Source organism: Eurosta solidaginis, chromosome 2 (genome assembly GCF_040869045.1).
Source record: "Eurosta solidaginis isolate ZX-2024a chromosome 2, ASM4086904v1, whole genome shotgun sequence".
NCBI classification, from domain to species: domain Eukaryota; kingdom Metazoa; phylum Arthropoda; class Insecta; order Diptera; family Tephritidae; genus Eurosta; species Eurosta solidaginis.
Window position 1 is genome coordinate 73,989,295 of NC_090320.1, and position 23,572 is coordinate 74,012,866.

General features: G+C 43.7%; 1 protein-coding gene across 6 annotated transcripts in view; it reads right to left on the reverse strand.

Annotated features, from left to right (window-relative positions):
• The window catches only part of LOC137239920 (proton-coupled amino acid transporter-like protein pathetic), a 106,569-nt gene extending 84,003 nt beyond the window's left edge, over positions 1–22,566 (reverse strand). For 2 of the 6 annotated variants that reach the window (XM_067765726.1, XM_067765721.1), the window contains exons 1-2: positions 22,125–22,564; positions 21,974–22,038 (exon numbers count right to left, since the gene is read on the reverse strand). Coding sequence is in view for 3 of the 6 variants with exons in the window: in XM_067765725.1 (XP_067621826.1) it covers positions 22,125–22,160 (36 nt within the window). In the remaining 3 variants the exon portion in view is untranslated. Of the gene's footprint in view, positions 1–21,973; positions 22,039–22,124 lie in introns of all 6 variants that reach the window. The other 4 variants (XM_067765725.1, XM_067765724.1, XM_067765722.1 and 1 more) reach the window with 4 other exon arrangements.
• Between the last annotated feature and the right edge of the window lie 1,006 nt (positions 22,567–23,572).

The following is a 23,572-nucleotide window of genomic DNA, read 5'->3' on the forward strand; positions in this document are numbered from 1 at the left end:
AAGGGAAGAAAACAACTGCAACGTGCTATGTCACGCCCGTTAAAAACTTAAACGTTCTAGGTCTAGACTGGATCGCAGCTTTGGAGCTCGACAAAGAGCCAATAAATTCACTTTGCAATAAATTCACCGAAGAAAGTGTTAAAACCGATACCAATATAAAACATCTCAAAAATTTGTTTCCATATGTTTTCGACGATAGTCTTGGGCTGTGTACGAAAGCAAAAGTACATATGGCGATCAAGTCAAATCAGCAACCGATTTTTCGACCAAAACGACCAGTAGCTTACGCCATACAAGGACTAGTTGAAGTGGAACTCCAACGGCTTCATCACACCAGTCAATAATTCAGACTGGACTGCGCCCATCGAGGCAACGAGGAAAGCAAATGGAAGTGCACGATTATGCGGCGATTTTTCAACAGGGCTTAACAACGCGTTAGAAATGCATCAGTATCCACTACCATTACCGGATGATCTATTCGCACGGTTACATAAGCGAAGGTTTTCAGCCACATCGATCTTTCAAACGCATTTCTAAAAGTTGAAGTCGACGATGATTCGAATCGAATGGTATTCGGTGTTAAATCGTTTCGGACAATATTCCAGCAAATTATTGATAAAATGTTAGCGGGACTGAATGGAGTAGCGGCATACATCGACGACATTTTCGTAGCAGGTACAAGACGATCACGATAGAAAATTACACGACATATTGAAACGCATACAAGAGTTCGGATTCAAACCTAAATTGATAAATGCAAATTCTATGCAAATCAAATAAAATACCTTTGGTTTATTATAAATGAAGAGGGTATATAGCCGGATCCATCGCGCATATCAGCTATAACACAGATGCCCGAACCAAACGATTTATCCGAATTACGATCATTTTTAGGTGCAATCAATTTTTATGGTAAATTTATAAAGCACTTACGTACCTATCGAGGACCCTTAGATAATCTACTGAAACCAAACGTTAAATGGGTATGGGCACAAAAACACCGCGACTGTTTTAACTAACTCAAAAGTATTTTATCTTCGGATCTTTTGTTGTCACATTTCGACCAAAAACTGGACATAATTGTGGCGGCAGACGCATGAAACTACGGCCTCGGAGCATGTTTCTTACACGAGTATCCCGATGGTTCAGTAAAGGCAATATGCCATGCGTCACGATCGCTAAATGAGGCAGAGAGAGCGTACAGCCAAATCGAAAAAGAGGGTCTCTATAGTTTTTGCGCTCACCAAATTCCATAAAATGATTTTGGACGCAAATTCAAACTACAGACGGATCACAAACCTTTACTGGCTATTTTCGGTAACAAAAAAGGTATCGCTGTACATCAAGCGAACAGATTGCAGCGATGGGCAATAAAACTATTAGCTTGACTTCGACATAAGCTACGTATCCACAAACAACTTTGGTCACGCAGACGGTTTATCACGGCTAATGAATAAAAATATTACACCGTCAGAAGATTATGTCATAGCTTCAATCCGCCTGGAGAATGAAGTTGGCCAAATACTTTCAGATTCTATGGCAAGTTAAAATGGTTTCTTATGAGTCGCTCAAAGACTCGAACATTGCAAACAGTCATGAATTTTGTAAACGACGGTTGGGCAAATACTATAGAAGGCACGGATGAATTAAAAAAAAATGTTTTATCGTAAAGACAATCTCAGCGTGTTTGAAGGATGCCTCATGCTTGGAAACCGTATAGTCGTACCAGCAAAACTGCGAAGGAGAGTGTTAAAACAAATACATAAGGGAGACACAGGCATCGAACGCACAAAATCGGTAGCGAGAAGTTTTGTGTACTGGCCAAATATCGATGATGATATTGTCTCCCTTGTACGAAACTGCAGCAGGTGTGCATCAGAAGCAAAACGACCGACTAAGACACTTCTAAAGGCATGTCCTACCCCTTCAGAAGCTTGGGACCGACTACATATTGACTACGCAGGTCCATTAGTTAATAACTACTTTCTGATCATTGTAGATGCGTACTCAAAGTGGCTTGAGATAATTCAAACACCAAGCAATTCTAGCACCAAAACAATCGAAATGCTGAACGAAGTTTTCTGCAGACTGGGCATACCAAAATGCATCGTTTCGGACAACGGATCGCAATTTGTAAGCCGCCATTTTAAAGATTCCTGGAAACAAATGGAATCGAACATCTTCGATCCAGCCCGTATTATCTTATGTCCAACGGACAAGCGGAGCGATTTGCAATCATTTCTCCGGGTTTACCGATCGACTCGGAACAAAAACACACCAAACCAGACATCACCAGCTGATGCTTTATTCGATCGCAACATACGAATTCCGTTAAATCATAGAAAGAGTTGGGGCGGTCATGTACAACTTGAGATTGAGCAACGGAAGAGTTATCCGTGCACATGCAAACCAAATCCGCAACCGGGGAAATGAAGATATCCCTTCAGAAGAGTCGGAAGCATTTGGGTTATAAGAGGACAAACCCCAAAAAAATGGTGGTGAAACGGATTCTAACGAAAATGCAGTGAATGCAACAGAAAGGCAAACGCAACCACAACCTGCACCCTCTACTGAGGTCGATTCACTCTCAGGCGTAACACCTAGAAGGACCGGCCGTCTACGTAAACCTGTGAAGAAATACTCACCGAACTGAAAAGGCTCTTAGGAGTGAATCAGCACTCAACAGGGGAGGTGTTGGATACAAATACAACCCTGCAAGTTATCATACTATCATATACACACATGAACACTGAACGCTTTTTGGACAGTTGAAAGAATGTTGGTCGAGAACACGTTTGCACATTTTAGTCATAACTTTTATACTTATCATTTCTTGTACTTATTATCAATAAATTGAATTCTAAAGGGTAGAAACACAACACTTATAATAATGCACCACACACTCATATCAATGGATTTATTGCAGACTACACTAAACTGTATATTTTCATGCACATACATAATAACACCACCAGTATGCCTACTGTGGGAGTCGCAACGAATGCATTTGTATGTCGGGATATTCAGCTCGGTATTCAGTATAAGATCCGTTGTACAAGCAGGGTCGCCGAGAGAAAATTCGGGCCCGGGGGCCAAAAAAATACGGGCCCCTCACTAAAATGAACAAATTCTCAAAATCAAAATTACCGTCTTTTACATATTTATATGCATTTGTATATACATGTATACTTAAGCGTATACATGCATACATGTATATTATATTCAATGAATATATAGTTACAAACTTTAATTTATCTACACATTCAAACAGATCAACATATGAGTAAATATGTTTACATAGAAATAAACATATTCTTCATAAAGTATTAATATATTTCTAGAAAATAAATTATATTGATCGCGAGAAATATTACACTTTAAAAATCTGTGAATAGAGGTGTGAAAACTAATGAAAAAATTAGTACAGTTTATTACTTATTTTTATTTAAGTTTTATTTAAATATTGCATTAATTGTATGAAATAAATTTCTTTAAATTGCAATACAAATATTTTTTGGTAGTAATTTTAGTATATTAAAAGAGTTTAATTGACACAAGTCAAAATCAAACTGTCTCGCTGTTGGTGCTTCAATACACAGAACGTCAAGTCCCGTAAGGCGTTCTTGAGATGAACACGATCGACAGAAGTTCTTTATCATTGCAAGAACACTGAAGGAACGCTCAGCACTAGCTACTGTAACAGGTATGGTGCAAAAAATACGTAGAGCACCACAAATGTTAGGAAAAATTTTAGCTATATTTAGAGCACATATAGCATTCAACAATGTCATTGACAGTGACAGATTTTCGTTAAAATTTGCTGAGTAAATGTGCTTCAAGTGGATCATTTCATCTCCTAAACTCTCGGAAACGTCTGCATTGTATTTGTGGACAAATTGAGTCCATGTCTCCAAATTGCCACAAAAAAGAAAAGGTGTTCTTCAAATTTTTCATGACAGCAAATCGTTCGGTAATACCTGCAATAACCGAATCAACTATCACCAAAAAGGTGTTGTTTTTGAAATCAGTCTCGTCATTGTCGTTGATCGTCTCGTTCTCTTCACATCCATAAAAATGTCTTTTGCGATTCCTTTTTCGAACGTCAGGAAAGCAAAATTTTATCTTCGCAAGCTTCGTTTGTTTTCGGCGTATCGCTGTATACATACATACATACAGGCATATCGCTGTATAAGAATGTGCATCATACCGAATATTTCTGCTGCAACAGAAAACGAATTCAGCTTTATGCTACATATTAAAAAAAATGTAAGGCTCGATAACCTCCGAAGAGATCTAAGGCCGAGCTTCTCTTCCAATTTGCGTCGTGCTCCTCTTGATTTTCCCTACAAATTGGCCGGACGGGACCTACATGTTTTATGCCGACTCCGAACGGCGTATGCAAGGCAGATAAGTTTTCACTGAGAGCTTTTCATGGCAGAAATACACTCGGAGCGCTTGCCAAACACTGCCGAGGGGCGACCCCGCTTAGAAAAATTTTCTTCTAATTGAAAAACATTATTTTTAAAATTTTGATGTCGCTTTGCCCGGGTGCGAACCCAGGGCATACGATGTGGCAGGCGGTGTAGGTAAACTTTGGTCCACCGTAAAGTCCCTATCGAATCCAACTAAGCACAAAGACAAAGTTTCCATCGCCTTTGGCGATAAGGTGCTGTCGGATGCGAAAAAATGCGCGAGCGCTTTCTGCCGACAATATATAATGCATCCTACGGTCGACAAAGATAGACGGAGAGCCAATAGACACGCACATAAACACAAACTCAGCGCGTCACCAATTACCATCACCGCTAGAGAGGTTGAGGACGCCATTGGTCGCGCTAAACCATCCAAAGCAGTGGGCCCAGACGGCATAGCCATGCCGATGCTTAAAAACCTAGGGAAAGAGGGTTTCAAATATTTAGCGCATGTCTTCAACCTGTCTCTTTCCACCTTTGTCATACCCGAGAAATGGAAAATGGCCAAGGTGGTCCCGCTACTAAAGCCTGGGAAACCAGCTAACGTAGGTGAGTCATATCGTCCGATATCTCTCCTATCGCCAGTGGCAAAGACGCTTGAAGCCATTTTGCTCCCTTATTTCCAAGCACATTTGCAGCTAGCCCCTCATCAGCATGGCTTCAGAAAACTCCATAGCACTACCTCCGCGCTAAATGTCATTGGCACCCAGATAAATTGCGGTTTGAATCAATATCCCCACCATAGAACAGTACTCGTAGCGTTAGACCTATCAAAAGCTTTTGATACGGTCAACCATGGCTCGTTACTGCAAGACCTGGAAGGGTCTACCCTTCCCCCATGTCTTAAAAGGTGGACCGCAAATTATCTGGGTGGTCGGCAGGCATCGGTGCAATTCAGAAACGAAACATCAAAACAAAGGAGAATTAAACAAGGGGTGCCACAGGGTGGTGTCCTATCCCCGCTTTTGTTTAATTTCTACATATCTAAGCTACCTTCACCACCGGAAGGAGTCACAATCGTTTCCTACGCCGATGACTGCACAATAATGGCCACAGGCCCAGGCCCAGAGATCGATGAGCTATGCAATAAAATAAACGGCTATCTCCCTGATCTCTCCAGTTTTTTCGCCTCGCGAAACCTGGCATTGTCACCGACTAAATCTTCCGCGACCTTATTTACAACATGGACGCCCCAAATGTCGACCATATTGAACATCCACCCCACTCAGCATTTAGGTGATAAAATTTTGAATTGCCCTACATATCAATACAATTTGATTACTCTTTTTGACTAAAAAATGAGTTATCATACAATTGAACAAAAGAAATAATCAAATATGAATACTTTTGATGATCAAAAACTGTATACAGTTTTTCAATCATATTTTGGAATCATATTTGAATCAAATGTGCTTACTTTAGGTGATCAAAAATTTTTAATCATTTTTCATTCAGCTTTCTGAATCTTTTCTGACAATCTTTGTTGACTGAATAATGAATTTTATACTTGTTAAAATTTTACTTTTAATTGAAGATCTTATTTTTTCGCATACACACATTTTTTCAATCATGAAGTTCAGAAAAAATATATTAAAATTTTATTCTTCAATACAAGAAATAATGTATATACTGCTCCTAACAAAAGATGTCCCCAACCATTTCTCCACCATCGGCTTCCCAGAAAATACAAATTATACCATTAGACAATACAAAGGTTGTGAACTATTTGAACCCCAGGTAAGTGAAACTCTCTTGACATATGTACCTGGATATGGCTTCAACATCCCGTACCATATCGTATTTTAAGATGTTGACGATCATATCTGATGCTGGATGTTGTAGTCGCAGGTGTATATCGGTCTAGTTTGTTTGCGAATTACTTTTGGTTCAAATAGCTCACTTCCGCATGCTTTCTTACCCTGATGAAATAAGATTAGAATGTAGTATCTTATTTTGTATGAGATATGAAAAATAAATGCATGATAATCGCATTCAAAAATGATTCAAAAATCTCAACCAAAATGATTGAAATATGTTCACGAATATGACTGTGAAAAGCATTCAAATATTAATCTAAAACAATTAAAGCCCAATTTTACAATGATAGCAAATATGAATAAAAAGCGTTTCGAAATATGAATCATATATGATTATTCAAGAATAATCACATTTATGGTACATTTTTCTCCCGACGATACGTTAATTTTCGAACAGAAAATGCTTTTAAATTTGAACGTTTTTAATCATCTTGGGGTATGATATTTGAATATTTTTTGATCAAAATTTTCAAAAAATGCTGGCTGGGACGTCGATGGCACTACGCTACCGACTGTCCTACACCCCAAAATCTTGGGTGTGACGTTTGATCAGGATCTACATTTTGGTGCGCACGCAACCGCAATTGTTCCAAGAATTCAGAGCCGTAATAAAATCCTCAAATCCCTTGCTGGCAGTACCTGGGGAAAAGATAAAGAAACGCTCTTGACCACATACAAAGCAATTAGCCAGCCGATTACGTGCTACGCGTCACCCATATGGTCGCCAAGCCTAAAAACCACCCACTGGAAGAAACTACAGGCCTGCCAAAATACTGCTCTCAGAATCGCCACGGGCTGTCTTCTTATGTCCCCAGAACACCATCTGCATAATGAGGCGAGAATACTCCCCATCAGGGAGAGAAATGAAATGCTGACCAAACAGTTTCTGTTGAATACCCAGAAACCTGGGCATCCCAACAGACATCTGATTGACGAACCAGCACCGCCTAGGGGCCTAAAGAGTCATCTCCGTAAGCATTTTGAGGAAATACGGCACTTGAGAACCCAGCCGTATGAAGCGAAAAAACACGCTTCCCAAGGCAGTCGGTTCTATGTACCGGAGCGACTCGGGATTTTTTCCGACCAAGGACTGTCATTTCAGTGTGACCCATTTAATTTGTTTCGTCCCTCCCACAAATTGTCATCCTCCCAGCAGCTCCTTGCAGCAGGACTGCTACATATTCTCTTACTCCGGGAAGGTATCGAACCCAATCCGGGTCCGTCTCCTGACCCCGGTCATGAGAAATGGTTTTGCAGCATTTGACAGAAAAGAATCTTTTTAGGACGGTCATACTCTGTTCAGTGTGTCTCGTGCAAGGGATGGTTGCATCGGACAGGTTGTTCTGGGCTTGATCCCAAAACCCGACGTCCACGTAACTTTTATAAATCTTTTGTGGCTCCTTGCTGCTCACGCCCAAGGGCGTCCCGTAGTCTACGCCTAAGCGTATCCCCACTACCTTCCAGCAGCTTCGCTGCTCAGCAAGCCACAACAAGTACCCGCTGCTGCTCACGCCCCACGGCGCCAACAACTCAAACAGCTGATACCACTCATAACTACTACCTTCGTAGTAGAGCTGGTTGCAATGCTGAGCATCAGCTCCTGCCCCCGTCTTCTTCTCCCCCCCTCTTTTCTGGCAGCAATCGTGCAGGTCAGGGAAACAGACTCTTAGTCCCTGCCTCCGTTTGCACCGTCTGCCAGCACAGAATATATAGGTTTGCGACATCCGCTCAATGCAGCTCCTGCCTTGGGTGGTGCCACTTTCCTAGATGTTCTGGTCTCCGCGACGGCAACCCCCCGACGGGTTTCATCGCGCCATGTTGCCAGGTCGCAAACCCAAATCATCCGGGTACCCCAATGCTTGCCCAAGGGCGCCCAGTCCCAAGGCCACAACAGCAATTGCGTCCTGGCCTTCCACAACCTAGGCGTAGTCACCCCTCACTTACCCCTAGAGTGGCGGCGTCACCCCTCATGCACTTCAGAATTCTGCAGTTCAACTGTAATGGACTAACTGGGAAGATTACGGAGATAGTCGATTTCATGAAGCGGCACAACATCCGCATTGCTGCGATTCAAGAGACTAAACTCACAGCAAGATCTGCATTGCAGACCTGCTCTGGTTATAATGTCCACAGGAAAGACCGCGAGAGCGGAAATGGAGGCGGCTCGCGTTTATTATACACCACTCTGTGCAATATCATATATTTGATCCTGGCATCGACCGCAGTGACAATGTCTTAGAACGTCAAGGCCTATCTGTCCGGTCAGGCGATGCAAATCTAGAAATCATCAACATCTACATCCCTCCTGTCACCTGTTGCCCCAGTGGATACCGCCCTAATATCGAGGCCTTACTCACTGGCAACAATCGCATTATCTTAGGCGATTTCAATGCCCATCACGACCTATGGCATTCAAACTTGCGGGCGGACAGTAGGGGTGAGATGTTGGCGGATCAAATAGACGAAACGACGTTCTGCACAATAAACGGAGACGCCCCCACACGTATGGTAGGAAGCTGTCATAGCTCGCCAGATATCTCAATCGTGAGCGCAGAACTCGTAAACTGCGTCAACTGGCAGCCGATGGTAAATTGGCATCCGACCACCTGCCCATACTTATTTCGTTCGAGCGTACCGCCGACTTCATCGTCACCGAAAAACGCACTTTCATAAACTTCAAAAAAGGAAAGTGGGAAGAATATAAATCTGCAACAGACAGCAGCTTTGCTGCCCTCCCTATCCCGACTGATGCCCGCCAAGGGGAGCGTGCCTTCCGTAAGGTCATTGAATCCGCCTCGGCACATTTCATTCCCGCCGGGAGAATTCCCGAAATCCGGCCCCACTTCCCGGCGGAGGCCGCGAGCTTAGCGAGGGAACGCGACCTTATAAGACAGCTTGATCCAGGCGACCCCCAAATAAGGGATATAAACCAACGCATCAGATTGCTTGTGGACGAACACAAGCGGGCGAAATGGGAAGAGCACCTAAGAGGTTGTAACCTCTCTATCGGTGTAGGTAAACTTGGGTCCACCGTAAAGTCCCTATCGAATCCGACTAAGCACAAAGACAAAGTTTCCATCGCCTTTGGCGATAAGGTGCTGTCGGATGCGAAAAAATGCGCGAGCGCTTTCTGCCGACAATATATAATGCATCCTACGGTCGACAAAGATAGACGGAGAGCCAATAGACACGCACATAAACACAAACTCAGCGCGTCACCAATTACCATCACCACTAGAGAGGTTGAGGACGCCATTGGTCGCGCTAAACCATCCAAAGCAGTGGGCCCAGACGGCATAGCCATGCCGATGCTTAAAAACCTAGGGAAAGAGGGTTTCAAATATTTAGCGCATGTCTTCAACCTGTCTCTTTCCACCTTTGTCATACCCGAGAAATGGAAAATGGCCAAGGTGGTCCCGCTACTAAAGCCTGGGAAACCAGCTAACGTAGGTGAGTCATATCGTCCGATATCTCTCCTATCGCCAGTGGCAAAGACGCTTGAAGCCATTTTGCTCCCTTATTTCCAAGTACATTTGCAGCTAGCCCCTCATCAGCATGGCTTCAGAAAACTCCATAGCACTACCTCCGCGCTAAATGTCATTATCACCCAGATAAATTGCGGTTTGAATCAATATCCCCACCATAGAACAGTACTCGTAGCGTTAGACCTATCAAAAGCTTTTGATACGGTCAACCATGGCTCGTTACTGCAAGACCTGGAAGGGTCCACCCTTCCCCCATGTCTTAAAAGGTGGATCGCAAATTATCTGGGTGGTCGGCAGGCATCGGTGCAATTCAGAAACGAAACATCAAAACAAAGGAGAATTAAACAAGGGGTGCCACAGGGTGGTGTCCTATCCCCGCTTTTGTTTAATTTCTACATATCTAAGCTAACTTCACCACCGGAAGGAGTCACAATCGTTTCCTACGCCGATGACTGCACAATAATGGCCACAGGCCCAGGCCCAAAGATCGATGAGCTATGCAATAAAATAAACGGCTATCTCCCTGATCTCTCCAATTTTTTCGCCTCGCGAAACCTGGCATTGTCACCGACTAAATCTTCCGCGACCTTATTTACAACATGGACGCCCCAAATGTCGACCATATTGAACATCCACGTCGATGGCACTACGCTACCGACTGTCCTACACCCCAAAATCTTGGGTGTGACGTTTGATCAGGATCTATATTTTGGTGCGCACGCAACCGCAATTGTTCCAAGAATTCAGAGCCGTAATAAAATCCTCAAATCCCTTGCTGGCAGTACCTGGGGAAAAGATAAAGAAACGCTCTTGACCACATACAAAGCAATTAGCCAGCCGATTACGTGCTACGCGTCACCCATATGGTCGCCAAGCCTAAAAACCACCCACTGGAAGAAACTACAGGCCTGCCAAAATACTGCTCTCAGAATCGCCACGGGCTGTCTTCTTATGTCCCCAGAACACCATCTGCATAATGAGGCGAGAATACTCCCCATCAGGGAGAGAAATGAGATGCTGACCAAACAGTTTCTGTTGAATACCCAGAAACCTGGGCATCCCAACAGACATCTGATTGACGAACCAGCACCGCCTTGGGGCCTAAGGAGTCATCTCCGTAAGCATTTTGAGGAAATACGGCACCTGAGAACCCAGCCGTATGAAGCGGAAAAACACAAGCAGGTCCTTGGTGAACTCCATAGACAGGCGTCGGACCTTTATGTCGGGAATTGCCCGGTGAATCCAGTACTTGAAGAAAAATATCCAGAACTCGCAGAAGAGGAACGCATACTCCCCAGGGAAACGCGTGTCACTCTTGCTCAACTTCGTTCTGGATACTGTAACAGGTTAAACTCTTACCTATCCAGAATCAACCCCGACATACAAAATGTATGCCCTGCTTGCAATGTGTCCCCACATGACCCCAACCATCTCTTTAATTGTAATGTGGAACCAACGCCTCTAACACCCCTTTCCTTATGGTCCACCCCTGTTGAAACGGCAAGTTTCCTTGGACTCCCGTTAGAGGATATTGATGACAATTTGTGATCGGTCGCGGCTATTGGGTGGGGCGAGCATTGCTACAACAACAACAACAACATGTGGCAGGCGGAGCACGCTACCATCACACCACGGTGGCCGCCAATATGCTACAAAGCCGACGCCAAAAATCAACAACACCTTATGCGGGGTGCAGACACGTTAAGAGATTTATAAAATTCGTTGACATTTAAAATGATTGCTATCTACGAAAGGTGATTAAAGGTGTGGTTTGTTTATTTTCTGTAAGCAAAAAGCTTGGGTAGCATTTTGAGATTCCCGGGCCCTTCCAAAGCCCGGGCCCGGGGTAAATGACCCCCTCAGCCCCCCCCCCCCCCTATCACCGGGCTGTGTACAAGTTTCTGAGCATAAGACGATACCAGGCTTTCTCTCCCAGGTGACATCACTTAGAAAACTGTGAAACACAAAGCGTAAAACAAACAAACTCGTAGAGACAATAAATAATAGTTTGTGCTTGCCTTTTGGGAACCACTTAGGTATGCCACTGGCGTATATGTTGTTGCTGTAGTCTTAAAACACTCTCCGAAGGTTAGGGGAGTGTTGCATATGTGACTAGCCTTTGCCAGATAAAAAATCCGGTATGCTGCGGTGCTAGGCCGGTGCCTCTGGTACGATTTTGTTTGGTGCTTTGAAATTTTTTTTTAATTCAGGTATTTTGATAACAAGTCTCTTTGGAGCTACTTTTCTTCTTCCATTCTATGCAACTCTAAGGGACTTAAGAGATAATATACATTTTCTATGGCATAGGCTGCGGATATTGTGGCAGCCACAACAACCTGAAGCATCTTTATTATTCCTCTCCTCGCTGCTTAGCCCACAATGTACACTGCATGCTAGTTTTACAAATATACAAACTTTTGTACCAACATAAAAGGATGCGTGCAGTAGACTCTTTAAAATATTTATTAACACGCGATGAAGTTTCTACCAATCTAAATTTTTTTTCATTAATCCCCCCCGTTCCAACTTTTTTTAAGACAAAAACGAAGTACATAGCGGAATCTAGCTGAGCTGTTTACTAACGAATAATTATTTTAAAATATTTGCTACTAAGGAAAAACTTTGAAAAGCTGGAGCAGTATCGTCCTTTACGATCACGGACTGAAAGTGATTTTGACACAAACGATAAAAGAGAATATGTGGTGTCTATTTCTTCCTTATTTACTTAATAAGCGCTTAACCGTTTAAACGGTAATGGATGTCCAACAAGGCGCGTCAGTTGCTTCTTAGTTGGGTTGACTGGCGCCAATTGGTCACACCATGAGAACTTAAATCGTTTTCCATCTGGGCCTTCCAGCGGGGCCGTCCTTTCCTCTGCTTCCATATGCGGGTTCCGATAAAAATACTTTCTTGGGCGGAGCATATTGTTGTTATTGTAGGAGTGCTTCACCCCATCCAATAGGCGCGACAGATCACAAATTGTTGGGCGGAGCATCATCTTCTTCATTAATCGCCGTCACCGACGCGATCACTCCCAGAGCTGCAACACTTTATGTTTTCATGGTCCATGCTTCCTCAAAAATTACACAGCCCCTTGAATCTGGTATTTTAGCCGCCTCTTACGACAGGCATACCTACCGCGGGAATATTCTGACCCCCTAACCCGCTGGGGTAGGTCCGACGCCTGTTTGTGGAGTTCACTGAGGACCTGCTTGTGTTTTTTAGCTTCATACGGCTGTGTTCTCAGGTACCGTATTTCCTCATAATGCTTACGGAGATGACTCCTTAAGCCCCTGGGCGGTGTAGGCTCATCAATCAGATGTCTGTTGGGGTGCCCAGGTTTCTGGATATTCAACAGGAACTGTTTGGCATTTCTTTCCCTAATGGGGAGCATTCTCGCCTCATTATGTAGATGGTGTTCTGGGAACATAAGAAGACAACCCGTGGCGGTTCTGAGGGCAGTATTTTGGCAGGCCTGTAGCTTCTTCCAGTGAGTAGTCTTTAGGCTTGGCGACCAATTCGGGGACGCGTAGCATGCAATCGGCTGGTCAATTGCTTTGTAAGTGGTAATGGGCTCCATAGACAGGCGTCGGACCTTTATGTCGGGAATTGCCCGGTGAATCCAGTACTTGAAGAAAAATATCCAGAACTCACAGAAGAGGAACGCATACTCCCCAGGGAAACGCGTGTCACTCTTGCTCAACTTCGTTCTGGATACTGTAACAGGTTAAACTCTTACCTATCCAGAATCAACCCGACATACAAAATGTATGCCCCGCTTGCAATGTGTCCCCACATGACACCAACCATCTCTTTAATTGTAATGTGGAACCAACGCCTCTAACACCCCTTTCCTTATGGCCCACCCCTGTTGAAACGGCAAGTTTCCTTGGACTCCCGTTAGAGGATATTGATGACAATTTGTGATCGGTCGCGGCTATTAGGTGGGGCGAGCATTGCTACAACAACAACAACAACATGTGGCAGGCGGAGCACGCTACCATCACACCACGGTGGCCGCCAATATGCTACAAAGCCGACGCCAAAAATCAACAACACCTTATGCGGGGTGCAGACACGTTAAGAGATTTATAAAATTCGTTGACATTTAAAATGATTGCTATCTACGAAAGGTGATTAAAGGTGTGGTTTGTTTATTTTCTGTAAGCAAAAAGCTTGGATAGCATTTTGAGATTCCCGGGCCCTTCCAAAGCCCGGGCCCGGGGTAAATGACCCCCTCAGCCCCACCCCCCCCCTCTCGCCGGGCTGTGTACAAGTTTCTGAGCATAAGACGATACCAGGCTTTCTCTCCCAGGGGACATCGCTTAGAAAACTGTGAAACACAAAGCGTAAAACAAACAAACTCGTAGAGACAATAAATAATAGTTTGTGCTTGCCTTTAGGGAACCACTTAGGTATGCCACTGGCGTATATGTTGTTGCTGAAGTCTCAAAACCACTCTCCGAAGGTTAGGGGAGTGTTGCATATGTGACTAGCCTTTGCCAGATAAAAAATCCGGTATGCTGCGGTGCCAGGCCGGTGCCTCTGGTACGATTTTGTTTGATGCTTTGAAATTTTTTTTAATTCAGGTATTTTTGATAACAAGTCTCTTTGGAGCTACTTTTCTTCTTCCATTCTATGCAACTCTAAGGGACTTAAGAGATAATATACATTTTCTATGGCATAGGCTGCGGATATTGTGGCAGCCACAACAACCTGAAGCATCTTTATTATACCTCTCCTCGCTGCTTAGCCAACAATGTACACTGCATGCTAGTTTTACAAATATACAAACTTTTGTACCAACATAAAAGGATGCGTGCAGTAGACTCTTTAAAATATTTATTAACACGCGCTGAAGTTTCTACCAATCTAAATTTTTTTTCATTAATCCCCCCCGTTCCAACTTTTTTTAAGACAAAAACGAATTACATAGCGGAATCTAGCTGAGCTGTTTACTAACGAATAATTATTTTAAAATATTTGCTACTAAGGAAAAACTTTGAAAAGCTGGAGCAGTATCGTCCTTTACGATCACGGACTGAAAGTGATTTTGACACAAACGACAAAAGAGAATATGTGGTGTCTATTTCTTCCTTATTTACTTAATAAGCGCTTAACCGTTTAAACGGTAATGGATGTCCAACAAGGCGCGTCAGTTGCTTCTTAGTTGGGTTGACTGGCGCCAATTGGTCACACCATGAGAACTTAAATTGTTTTCCATCTGGGCCTTCCAGCGGGGCCGTCCTTTTCCTCTGCTTCCATATGCGGGTTCCGATAAAAAAACTTTCTTGGGCGGAGCATATTGTTGTTATTGTAGGAGTGCTTCACCCCATCCAATAGGCGCGACAGATCACAAATTGTTGGGCGGAGCATCATCTTCTTCATTAATCGCCGTCACCGACGCGATCACTCCCAGAGCTGCAACACTTTATGTTTTCATGGTCCATGCTTCCTCAAAAATTACACAGCCCCTTGAATCTGGTATTTTAGCCGCCTCTTACGACAGGCATACCTACCGCGGGAATATTCTGACCCCCTAACCCGCTGGGGTAGGTCCGACGCCTGTTTGTGGAGTTCACTGAGGACCTGCTTGTGTTTTTTAGCTTCATACGGCTGTGTTCTCAGGTACCGTATTTCCTCATAATGCTTACGGAGATGACTACTTAAGCCCCTGGGCGGTGTAGGCTCATCAATCAGATGTCTGTTGGGGTGCCCAGGTTTCTGGATATTCAACAGGAACTGTTTGGTATTTCTTTCCCTAATTGGGAGCATTCTCGCCTCATTATGTAGATGGTGTTCTGGGAACATAAGAAGACAACCCGTGGCGGTTCTGAGGGCAGTATTTTGGCAGGCCTGTAGCTTCTTCCAGTGAGTAGTCTTTAGGCTTGGCGACCAATTCGGGGACGCGTAGCATGCAATCGGCTGGTCAATTGCTTTGTAAGTGGTAATGGGCGTTTCTTTATCTTTACCCCAAATACTGCCAGCAAGAGATTTGAGGATTTTATTGCGGATCTGTATTTTTGGTACAATTGCGGCTGCATGATCACCAAAATATAGATCCTGATCAAACGTCACACATAAGATTTTGGAGTGTAGGACAGTCGGTAGCGTAATGCCATCGACGTGGATGTTCAAAATGGTCGACATCTGGGTCGTCCATGTTGTAAATAAGGTCGCGGATGATTTAGTCGGTGATAAAGTCAGGAACGCGAGGCGAAAAAACTGGAGAGATCAGGGAGGTAGCCGTTTATTCTGTTGCAAAGCTCATCGCTTTGTGGGCCTGGGCCTGTGGCCATTATTATGCAGTCATCGGCGTAGGAAACTATAGTGACTCCTTCTGGCGGCGAAGGTAGCTTTGATATGTTGAAATTAAACAAAAGTGCGGATAGGACACCACCCTCTGGCACCTCTTGTTTAATTCTTCTTGGTTTGGATGTTGCGTTCCTAAAGTGCACCAATGCCCGCCGACCACCCAGATAATTTGCGGTCCACCTTTTAAGACTTGGGGGAAGGGTAGACCCTTTCAGTCTTGCAGTAACGTGCCATGGTTGACCGTATCAAAGGCGCAACGAGTACTGTTCTATGGTGGGGGTTTTGATTTAAACCGCAATTTATCTGAGTGCTAATGGCATTTAGCGCAGAGGTTGTGCTATGTAGTTTCCTAAAGCCATTCTGATGACAGGCTAGCTTCAAATTTGCTTTAAAGTAGGGGAGCAGAATGGCCTTAAGTGTTTTGGCTACTGGCGATAGGAGAGATATCGGGCGATAAGAGTCTCCTATGTTAGCTGGTTTCCCAGGCTTTAGTAGCGGGACCACCTTGGCCATTTTCCATTTTTGAGGGATGACAAAGGTGGAAAGGGACAGTTTGAAGACATGTGGTAAATATTTGAAACCCTCTTTACCGAGGCTTTTAAGCATCGGCATGGCTACGCCGTCTGGGCCCCCTGCCGATGGCATCCTCAACCTCACTGGAGGTGATGGCAATTGGGGACGCGCTGAATTTATGTTTGTGTGCGCGTCTGTTGGCCCGCCGTCTAACTTTGCATTATATATTGTCGGAAAAAAGCGCCCGCGCATTTTTTCGCATCCGACAGGACTTTATCGCCAAAGGCTCCCCCCATTTCGACCGCTTGTGTTCATCCACAAGCAATCTGATGCGTTGGTTTATATCAATTATTTGGGTCGCCAGGGTCGAGATGTCTTATAAGGTCACGTTCTCTTGCGGCCTTCGCTGAAAAAAGAGAGGGAATAAAACGAGCCGAGGCGGATTCAATGACCTTGCGGAAAGCACGTTCCCCTTGGCGAGCATCAGTCGGGGTAGGGAGGCCAGCAAAGCGGCTGTCTGTAAAGGATTTGTACTAATCCCACTTTCCTTTTTTAAAGTTTATGAAAGTGAATTTTCCGTGACGATTAAGTTGGAAGTTCGCTCAAGCGAAATATGTAAGTATAGGCAGGCGGTCAGATGCCAATGTTACCATCGGCTGCCAGTTAACGCAGTTTACGAGTTCTGCGCTCACGATTGATATATGTATCTGGCCAACTGTGACAGCTTCCTACCATACGAGTGGGGCGTCTCCGTTTATTGTGCAGAACGTCGGGTCTTCTATTTGATCCGCCAGCATCTCACCCCTTCTGTCCGCTGTGAGTTTAGACTCTTGAATCGCAGCGATGCGGATGTTATGCCGTTACGAGTACGTCTGAGTTGTGGGAAGCCAGGACGCAATTGCTGTTGTGGCCCGGGGACTGGACGTCCCTAGGTAAGCATTGGGGTACCCGTTGTATATATTCTGTGCTGGCAAATGGTGAAAAAGGTGGTACGGACTAAGAGTATGGTTTCCTGACGTACACGATTGCTGCCGGAAAAGAGGGGAGAAGATGGGGGCGGGTGACCCCAGCGGGTTAGGGGATCAGAATATACCCGCGGTAGGTATGCCTGTCGTAAGAGGCGACTAAAATACCAGATTCAAGGGGATGTGTAGCGCAACCTTTCAGGTTGCCAGCGCAATATATAGCTTCTCCAAACCCAATTGTCAACCTCACCTATCCGCGGTGAATCCTGTTTCACTAACAGACGAGGCTCTGGCGACCCCAAGCTCCTCATGGAACTTGGGGGTAGGGAGGGAGGGAATGGGCTGAAGGTTTAATGTGGCCACATAAATCGTTCCCGAGATGGTCGGGCTAGCACCTTAATGGTGCTATGGTACCGGAGCGTACCGGATTTGTATCCGGCAAAGGCCCATCACATCGATAACACTCCCCAAAGCCTTCGGGGAGCAACCTTATCGCTACAACAACAACAACAACATGGGGGGCGGGGGCTGATGCTCGGCATTGCTACCGCCTCTACTACGGATATTGTAGTTATAAGTGGGAGCCGCCGTATGAGTTGGTGGCGCCGTGAGGCGCCAGCAGCAGCGGGCATTTTTGGTGGCTTGCTGCGCAGCAGAGCTACTGGAAAGTAGTGGGGGCGCAGAGGCGTGGACTACGGGACGTCCTTGGGCGTGAACAGCTAGGAGCCACAAAAGATTTATAAAAGTTACGAGGACATCGGGTTTTGGGATCCAGCCCGGAACAACCTGTCCGATGCAACCATCCATTGCACGTGACACACTGACCAGAGTATGACCGTCCTAAAAAGATTCTTTTCCGGCAAACGCAGCAAAACCATTTCTCAGAAACGGAAACAGGGGAAGGACGCGGATTGGGTTCCATACCTTCCCGGATCAGGAGAGTATGGCGCAGTCCCGCTGCAAGGATTTGCAGGGAGGATGACTATTTGTGGGTGGGACGCAACAAATTAAATGGGGTTACACTGAAATGACAGCCCTTGGTCGGGAAAATTCCCGAGTCGCTCCGGTACATAGAGCCGGCTGCCTTGGGAAGCGTTCAAAGTAGCAATTATTGGCAGGAGTGATTATTCGCTGAATTTTAAAGCTGATGTTGTTTTAATTCTGGTTCCCAAATAAACGATTCTTTAACTATTTCGTAATTATGGCTGCACTAACTCTGCTTGTTGGTAGCAGGTGCTTTGTTTTGTTCTTATTCGCAATCAAAACCATATTTTGCTCTTCTTTTTTCTGTCGTCAGTATACGTCAGTATACGCCAGTAACTGCACGCTCTTATAGAATATTGTTCCAGAGCGGTTAAGTTCTGCAGCTAGTATAATTTTCTCCAGCATCAAATAAAAGAAATCGCACGATAGGTGGTCGCCCTGTTTGAAACATCTTTTAGTTTCGAACGGCTCGGAGAGGTATTTCCCTATTCTGACTGGGCTGATTGTGTTGCTCAACGTCATTGTGCACAGCCGTATAAGTTTTACAGGGAAACCAAATTCAACTATAACGACATATGAGCATCTGCTCTTCGTGCTTTCGAAAGCGGCTTCAAAATCGACGAAGAGAATGTTTTTTTTAATTATTTGGCGCAAAGTGAAAATCTGTTCGGTGGGCTTTATCTTTTGCATATCAGTCTTGACTAATTGGTGAGAGATGGCGCAACTTGAAATAAATAGATCGTTAATTGAACGAAACCACCAGCCGTTTGAGGGATTCAAGGGGTTGTGTAGCGCAATATATAGCTTCTCCAACCCAATTGTTAACCTCACCTTCGAGCGGCGAATCCCGTTTCACTAACAGACGAGGCTCTGGCGACCCCAAGCTCCTCATGGAACTTGGGGGTGGGGAGGGAGGGATGGCCTGAAGGTTTAATGTGGCCATATAAATCGTTCCCGAGATGGTCGGGCCAGCACCTTAATGGTGCTGTGTTACCGGAGCGTATCGGATCTGTATCCGACAAAGGACCATCACATCGATAACACTCCCCAATGCCTTCGGGGAGTAACTAATCGCTACAACAACAACAACAACCAGCCGTTTGACCTCAGGGTGGAACATCTACATAACCACTGTGGGGAGATTCGGCACGCGGACGCGCCCGGTGAACCCTGTTATCAATATACAATATCCTACTCTTGCAGAAGAAGAAAGCACGCTACCAAGAGAGACACGAGTCACCTTGGCACAACTTCGTTCTTGATAATGTAACAGGTTAAATACTTACTTGTACAGAATCATATATACGTATGCATGCGATATGTCTCCACATGACACCAAACATCTTTTCAATTGTAATGTGAAAACTATGCCTCTACCACCAATCTCCCTATGTTCCGCCCCTGTTGAAACTGGCAGATTCATTGATGACTGCTACAACAACATGACAATTTGTGAGTGGTCGTGCCCATTGAATGGGGCGAAGCACTGTTAACACAACAACATAAAAATGTAAGGAGTGATAGCCTCCGAAGGGATTTTAGACCTAGCTTCTTTTCCAATTTACGACGTGCTCCTTTTATTTTTTCCTACAAATTGGCGGGACGGTACCTACTTGTTTATCTGCAAGGCAGGTGAGTTTTCACTGAGAGCTTTTCATGGCAGAAGTACACTCGCGAAGGCCTTGGGGAATGATATCGATGTTGATGGTCCTTTGCCTGATGTAGATCCGGTACGTTCCGGTAACAAGCACCATTAAGGCAGCAGCCCGACCATCTCGGGAACGATTTATTATGACATGAAACCATAGGCCATACCGCCTTCCCACCTCCTAGATCCATGAGGAACTTGGGGTCGCCAGAGCTTCAGCTGTTAAAGTAACAGGGTTCGCCTCGTGTAGGTGAGGTTGACAATTGGGTTGGAGAAGCTATATTTTTCGCTGGCAACACCTTGGAAGGGTTGCGCTACACAACACCTTGAATCAATTTTGTATTTTAGTCGCCTCTTCCGACAGGCATACCTGCCGCGGGTATATTCTAAGCCCCTAACCCTCTGGGAGGATGCCATCCGGGTGCTTTTGAATGCTTTCGGCATGAATACAGGCCTATGCATACAGAAGTAGCTCCAACGCTGGTATAGAGTATGCATACTCCCTGAAAAACTACACGTGTTAAAAAGAAATTAACGTTCATTTATACTGGCATGCATACACAGCCCCAATTCATGTCTGAAATAATGATGTTGCATGCATACATATCCAACTGGGTATGAATACATTTTTGAGACAATAAAGAAAAATCAAAGACTCGTAAATTACATACGTGCGGACAAAATTGAAGAAAAGTTTATTTATACAAGCGCAAGATCATTGATTCACGTCTAGATCAAGAATCCGAAAGCGGAAGTTAACTTTTTTTACCCGTAAAAAAGATATTAACGAAAAACCGAAAAAAGGCCCGCGCGTACTTCCGAAACCGGGGGTGGGATCCATAGTATTTTTGCACAGAACACCTTTCTGCGTTGGCGGCCTTCGGCCGCGCTTATAAAAAATAACCCTGGGCTACGCCATGCTAAGTCCGGGTGTGTGGAATAACCGTGGCTACCGCCACGGTGATGCACAATTTTATTGTGGGTACAAACACAACAACCACATGCAAATCGCGAACTTCAACTGCAAATATCTCCGGACAGAGATACAATTTTTCTTTTCCGCCTTCAGATTATTGTTCTCGAGATTAATACGCGTCTTTTGATACCTCACTCGAAAATCTTGGCCCAACTTTAGGGTGGGGCCCCTAAACTGCGCTACTACCTTTTTTTTAATAGAAGTTCGTAAAATTATTAATTATAATACTCAAATAAACTTAAGTTAATGTTTAGGCAGTTTTTTCACCTGATGGAAAATAAAAATAAAAAAATTGTAAATTTTTCGATAGAACTGGAGTTATATATATATTTATTGTCAAAGCGTGGTGCACTAATGGAAAATTTTACCCAAATAGAAATTAAAAGAAAATAAATTAAGGTAATAGTCTAGTTGAGAGGTCGACTGCTAATACGCTACCAAAAATATCGAGAGGTGTCAAACGACGCGTCTGGACATCAGTATTAATAATCCGAAGGCGGAAAAAAATGTTAACTCGTTCAAAAGATATTAACGAAAAACCGAAAAAAACCCGCGAGTACCTCCGAAACCGGGGGTGGGATCCATAGCATTTTTGCGCAGAACACCTGTCTCCGTTGGCGGCCTTCACCAGCTTCAACTGCAAATATCTCCGGACATATATAAACGCGTCTTTTGACACCTCTCTCGATATTTTTGGTAGCGTATTAGCAGTCGACCCCTCAACTAGACTTTTACCTAAATTAAAACTAGAAGCTTAAAGCAAAATTTTTTTCTTTTTTGTAGAATAAAAAAACTTACGCCAACAGTTTAACTTATGATATTAGGAAACGGAAAGGAAATATTCACTGATTAGTTATTTACAACTGTAATTAAATAAAAATAATAATTAAAAAAGTAGATGCATGATGTCGAAATTTTTATCAGCAAAGTGTATGTATGTACTAGATACCTGTTTAAGATTTGTGAGAGGCGTTATATCTTCCATTGGTTTTTCTTGATATTCTAATGAAACAACACAAGTGCAAATAGTTACTTATTCGACAGTCGTAATCGTTTGTTTCTTTGTTTATCACAAATTATATTCCTGGATCATGAATCAATTCATTGTACCATATTTTTGGATTGCTATGTGTACATATACATGCGGATACTTATGCATTTGCTGGAACAATTGCACCTGATGACTAAGCAGCGTAATAGAATCTTACTCTGACACTACTACAAAAGTGGACAACATTTCTTTTAAACGAATTTTAGCATCCACCTATTTGTCTCGTTATCTGCTCAACTCAAATCACTATGCTTTAATTTATTTATTAGTTGTATGTATATGTACACTCTTTACACACAACTTTAGATAACCGCAACTCGCCCAATTATAGTGTTGTTCCAATACGGGTAGACACGAGTACACAACGAGTACATAGTAGCATTGTGAATGATGACGAAGTGTGATCTCTTATCTGTCAACTGCCTGACAGGCTGTTCAATATGGCTACTTTTCAGCGTTTTGACAGGCTTTTCAATATGGCGGGGCCTATCTTCAGCGGGTGATAGAAAGAGATACAGAATGAGACAGCGATAGTCAAATACGAATCAGGTGATCCAATCACTTTGGAATTGTGACGTTTATGCAGAAGAGATCACACTTTGTCATCATTCACAATGCATACTAGAGCACAAATCACAAACAGATTTGTGAAACTAGAATAGTTACGTTCCATTGAGACTTGAGCGAGATACGGATAGAAATTTAACATGCAAATGCAACAACAACGTTGTGATCCTGATATTTATCTGGTTCAATTTCTGATCCGTATAGCAGTTCTGTTCGTTTCGTTTTCTGTAGTAGATTTTTTGACAGCTAACCACTTTTGAGTTGGTAGCACTCATGGCTCAACTATATGGTTGGTTCATCTCTACAGCAACAACATACATTTGTTCACATTGCCAAAATCAGAGTGTTGCTGTCAGACGAATGGAATGGAATGAAAACATAAAACTTAGCAGCATTTGTATGTAGTAAGGAAATGTTGTAAATTCGTTGGTTTCATTTTAAGTTTGCCATCTCCTTCTGACAATCCCTACTACAGTGAAATTAAAAAAATAAAATCAGCTGGTGAGATGAGCCAACCAAATAGTTGAGCCATTGTAGCACGAACTAAATATGTGTACATTTGTGTATACATAAAAGAATTCGCCATATTTAAAAGCAGAAACACTGAAAGAGTAAACAACTTGAAGATGATGTAAGGAAAATAAATAGTTTGCTTACGTGCGAAACTATTTAAATGTTAATAATTCTATCAGTATCTTAAAATTTTGTGTACGTTTCTTCTTATTTTCAACAAAACAGATGTTTTATATTAGTGCTGCCAGTTCTCATAAAGTTGATCC